The sequence below is a fragment of the Cryptomeria japonica genome, chromosome 4 (assembly GCF_030272615.1).
Source record: "Cryptomeria japonica chromosome 4, Sugi_1.0, whole genome shotgun sequence".
NCBI classification, from domain to species: Eukaryota; Viridiplantae; Streptophyta; class Pinopsida; order Cupressales; family Cupressaceae; genus Cryptomeria; species Cryptomeria japonica.
In genome coordinates this window covers 657,242,795-657,247,476 of record NC_081408.1, presented here as the reverse complement: position 1 = coordinate 657,247,476, position 4,682 = coordinate 657,242,795, and the positions used below count along the sequence as shown (strand labels likewise).

At 36.8% G+C, this 4,682-nt stretch overlaps 1 protein-coding gene across 1 annotated transcript; it reads right to left on the bottom strand.

Moving 5' to 3' along the window:
• Positions 1 to 844: 844 nt before the first annotated feature.
• On the bottom strand, positions 845 to 1,668 carry LOC131053580 (histone H2B). The gene has a single exon (XM_057988206.2). It carries the CDS (start codon positions 1,606 to 1,608, stop codon positions 1,135 to 1,137), a length of 474 nt encoding a protein of 157 aa, XP_057844189.1. The 5' UTR covers positions 1,609 to 1,668; the 3' UTR covers positions 845 to 1,134.
• Positions 1,669 to 4,682: the final 3,014 nt, after the last annotated feature.

The window sequence follows — 4,682 nt, the reverse complement described above, 5'->3', positions numbered from 1 at the left end:
CATTAAGAATCCAAAGTAACACACAAAGACTGGATGTGGGCCTATGTATGACCATGATGGCAATCCTACAAGGACTGAGCATCATCCTCTTCCTTTTTGAGATTACTAAATGCCTCAAAAGCATCTGAAATCTTTCAGAGGTAGCATGTGGCCTATCTTAATTTTTATACAAAACTGCCTTAAAAACATCATCTTCCTTTTGAGGTTGTTAAATGTCTCAAAAGCATCCGAAATCTTTCCTAAGCGGTATGTGGCATGCCTTGATTTTTATACAAAACTGACTTAAAACGAAAGGTTGAAGAGCAATGTTATAAAATTATCTACCATTAAGACTCCAAAGTAGCACACAAAGACTAGAAATGGACCTATGGTATTCTTTGTAATCCGTTTTACCACAGCACAATGAAATCCCACAGAATGACCCCCAAAAGCTGGAAAAAAAAAAGGGCATTTACCTCAGTCCACATCAACATTGAAATCCCAAATTTTCGTAGTTGCATCAACTGTTAGAGAATAGATTATCCAGCCAACATAGTCCAAGTCCCAAAAATCCTTTTAAAATTAATGTGCAGCACTACACCTTTATTCACAACTGGACAACAACTGAAAAAAAACCTAGATCGCCATTCATCATCTAAATAGATAAAAATTATTAAGTGAACAGCTCATGCATTACAGATAAAATGGATTAAGTTATTCTCAGACAAATGAAAATGCACAACCGATTTCATGCACAGTAAACCCTAAATGGATTAAAACTTAGGAATAAGCATTTAAGGAAAATGCACTTATCGATTTTATACACAGTAAACCCTAAATGGATTATAACTTAGAAATGAGCATATAAAGCAAATGCACCATCGATTTTATACACAGTAAACCCCAAAAACGAAAACACTATCGGGCCATGATGCCATGAATAATGTTCCAAAGATCACATTGCAAACGCCGTCCGTGAAAAACAATGTACGGTATAAGCCAAAATGATACTATTATAATACCCTATCAAAAAACGCTACATACTAAAAAAAAACCATCCGCTCATTTTCAATTCAAGAAAACGATATATCTGAAAATAGAAATTACATAACTATCCGGACGCCGTCAAATAACCGAATGCAAACATTCAATAAATCAACCAGAGGTAAATTTAGTAACGGCCTTGGTCCCCTCCGAAACTGCGTGCTTTGCGAGCTCACCGGGAAGAGCTAATTTAACAGCCGTCTGCACCTCCCGCGAGGAAAGAGTATCCCTCTTTGTGTATTTAACGAGCTTTGAAGATTCCCCTGCCAATTTCTCAAAAATGTCATTCATGAAAGAGTTCATGATGGACATGGCCTTACTGGAGATGCCGATCTCAGGATGAACCTGCTTGAGGACCTTAAAAATGTAGATCTTGTAAGTCTCCACGCTCCTCTTCTTCCTCTTCTTCTTGTCACCAGCAGCCTTGGGGCCCTTCTTGGCAGCCTTTGAAGGGGCTTTACCCTTAGGCTTCTTCTCAGAGGGAGCCTTTTCTGAAACAGTTTCAGTTACCTCCTTTGTTTCCTCTGTTACGGGTTTCTCAGCAGGCTTCTTCTCCGCGGGCTTCTTTCCTGCTTTGGGCGCCATTTTTTCTCTGGTATTTTAGCTCTGAATGGAAACAATCTGTACTGCACAATTTTCTCTTTAGCAGGGTTATCTATTATATATTGATGTCTTCCGTTTTCTATTGGCTGCTGACCTCGCACACGGATCGCTAAGGCTTCTTGTAATCTTAGCCGTTGATTTTTTACTGCCGTGAATTCTTTGTTTACTTTTACGGCCAGATGTTAATTTACCGGTCACCGTCAAAGTTGAATTAGATTCGTTTTCGAGATACGCGATCATTCATGGAGCATAATTGAAAGGTACGAAAATACACCATCATTAAAAGGGAGAATTTAAAATCTCATATATAAGACAAAATTAAAATAACTAAATAAGAAGGCGAAAATTAGTTATATAATAATTTTAGGTTATTTTCAAACTTTTTGCTATTAGGATGGTATTTGAAGTATAAATTTTAGCTTCATGAATAATTGGCTTTGTTAGTTTAGAGTGAAGAATTGAGGGGAAGTCATTTTGTCAAATTCATTTGAGTATAATCATAATTTCATTTCTTATGTATTATGTCTTGAAGAGATTTGAACTCGATGGATAATCTAATCAAAGAACATATCTTCATCTTCATCGATTATACTCAACCAATTGAATTACAACCTTCTTGTCAAATAATTATTTTATAATAAATAGTTCAGATAAAACCTACTTTACCAATGTATAGAAATGAATATGGAATCTAAATAACAAATAAATGGTATTTATTTGCATTGACCCCTAAGAAACACCACATATACACCTTTGCGGACTTCCAACCAATATCATTGTGCAACATTATTTATAAAATTGTGGCAAAGGTGATGGCCGATAGAATGAAACAATTTCTCTCGAAAATCATATCACAAGAACAAAGCGGCTTTGTATCAAAAGGGAATATATCCAATGGCATAGTAATTGCTCATGAAATCCTTAATGTTGTCAAAAGGAATAACATCGAAGGAATGATAATGAAACTGGATGTCAAGAAAGCATGTGATCACATTCAATGGAGATTCCTAATATTGATCCTAAAAGAAATTCGATTTTTGCGATAAGTGGCTTGAATGGATCTTTCAATGCATCTCTTGTCCAAGGTACTACATCCTTGTTGACATAATTCCATGTGGTTTCTTCCAAGGATCCCATGGTCTGAGGTAGGGGGACCCTCTATCCCCCTTTCTCTCTATTATCATGGTCGATGCCCTAAGTTGGAAGATGGTTGCACTGGTCGATACTGGAACATAGGGGGAATTAAAGTTATTCCTTCACTTCCTGCCTTCTCCCATCAACTCCTTGCAAATGATTTATTACTATATGGACAATCTTCCCTTACAGAAGCGACTGTGGTCAAACAAACCTTGGATGATTATTGTAGGGCCTCGGGGCAACAAATAAATAAATAAAAATCAAGGATTTTCTTCTTTAATACAAGTCGAACCACACAAAGGAGGATTGCAACCATCATAGGGTTTGCAACAAAGAAGTTGCCAAACAACCTGCTTGGGTTCCCACTTTTCAGCGAAACTGCAAGAAATAAAACATGGTCTGATACAGTAGAAAAATATTTAAAGAAGACAAAAATCTGGAAAGGAAGGTGGTTAAAGATGGTAGGTCATATAACTATGAAAAAATCAGTTTTTGTTGTCATTCCAATCTATATGCTATCATTGATGGAGATCACAAATGATTTGACATGGTAGATTACCAACCTACAAAGGAAATTCCTATGGGACAGGGTAAATGAAAAACACAAAATCCCACTAGTTGCCTAGAACATTGTCAAATGGTCTGAGGAGGATGGTAGCACTAGAATGAGAGACATTGTAAACCAGAACTAAGCCTCGAAAGCAAAAGTAATACGGTGAATGTACAAGGAGCTTTAGGCTCTATGTATCCAAGTACTACAAAAAAAAAGTATTTAGATGATGAGACACCAGAAAGAATCCTAACGATTGTGAATCCACCCAATGGTTCAGTGTGCTAGAATTTCATGAACAAATGCAAAAATATCATAACTGAACAAATTTTGTGGAAGATAAGAAATGGCAAGTGGGTGGCCTTTTAGAAAAACTCTTGGAATGGCTATAGACAGCGAATTGGCATTCCTGCAATAGGCAGAACAAGCGAAATTTATATGTACCACTAATAGGAGACAAAGTAAGTGACTATATGAAAGTGGTTTGGAATAATAGAATCGTAGATTGCCAAGTAGACATATTGTTCTAGTAAGCAAAGAAGATTAAATAATATGGTGTGCTACAAAATATAGCAACTACTCCCCCAAACTAGGCTAAGAACTGCTAATAAGAGAGTTGGATTGATGTTGTTGGCTACCAAAACTATGTTGGAAGACAAATATATTACCAGAGGTTGGTGCTTGTGGACCATAGTACAAAACTGATTATTGGTAGGGGATTGCATGATGAAGATTGGTTTGTTAAGACCTTTCAAATGTCTTTTATGTTGTAGGCATGAGAAAACGGTCGATCACCTCTTTTTGCAATGTAACTTGGCACAAAGTTGTTTACATTTCTAACTGACAAAGTTAAACTACAATGGCCCACTACCAAACACGTTAAAGGAGATTCATGAGTTGGCTTGTACTTCACAAGGATGTCATATGGCACGAGATATGGTATGTTGTCCCAGTCACGGTAACATGGCACTTGTTGAAAGAAAGGAACACTCGTATTTTAAATAATAAGGATTCAATTATGATAATAATTTTGAATAGAATGGAAATTGGGATCTGCGAGCATATCAATGTAAAGGTGGCAGAAAGACAATACAATTGATGTACTTCATGGGATGATAATATGTAAAAAATATGGCTCCATCTGATTCCCCCAAGGAGCAACAAAATAAAAAACACTTGCAATCAAGCAAATCAAGAAAATGCAAGATGATCACTTCCCCCACGTAGCCAACTTAAACTCAATTTTGATGGTGCGTTACGTGGAAATCTTGGCCCATCAGGGGCAAGTTTTATAATAAGAAATGAGGATGGCAATATGGTGTGGGGTAGGTCTCTCAAAATTTCCATCGACACCAACAATGATGTTGAG

Bases quoted from the DNA above. Each gene is read 5' to 3' on its own strand.
- LOC131053580 (XM_057988206.2), bottom strand. From the start codon at position 1,608: ATGGCGCCCAAAGCAGGAAAGAAGCCCGCGGAGAAGAAGCCTGCTGAG.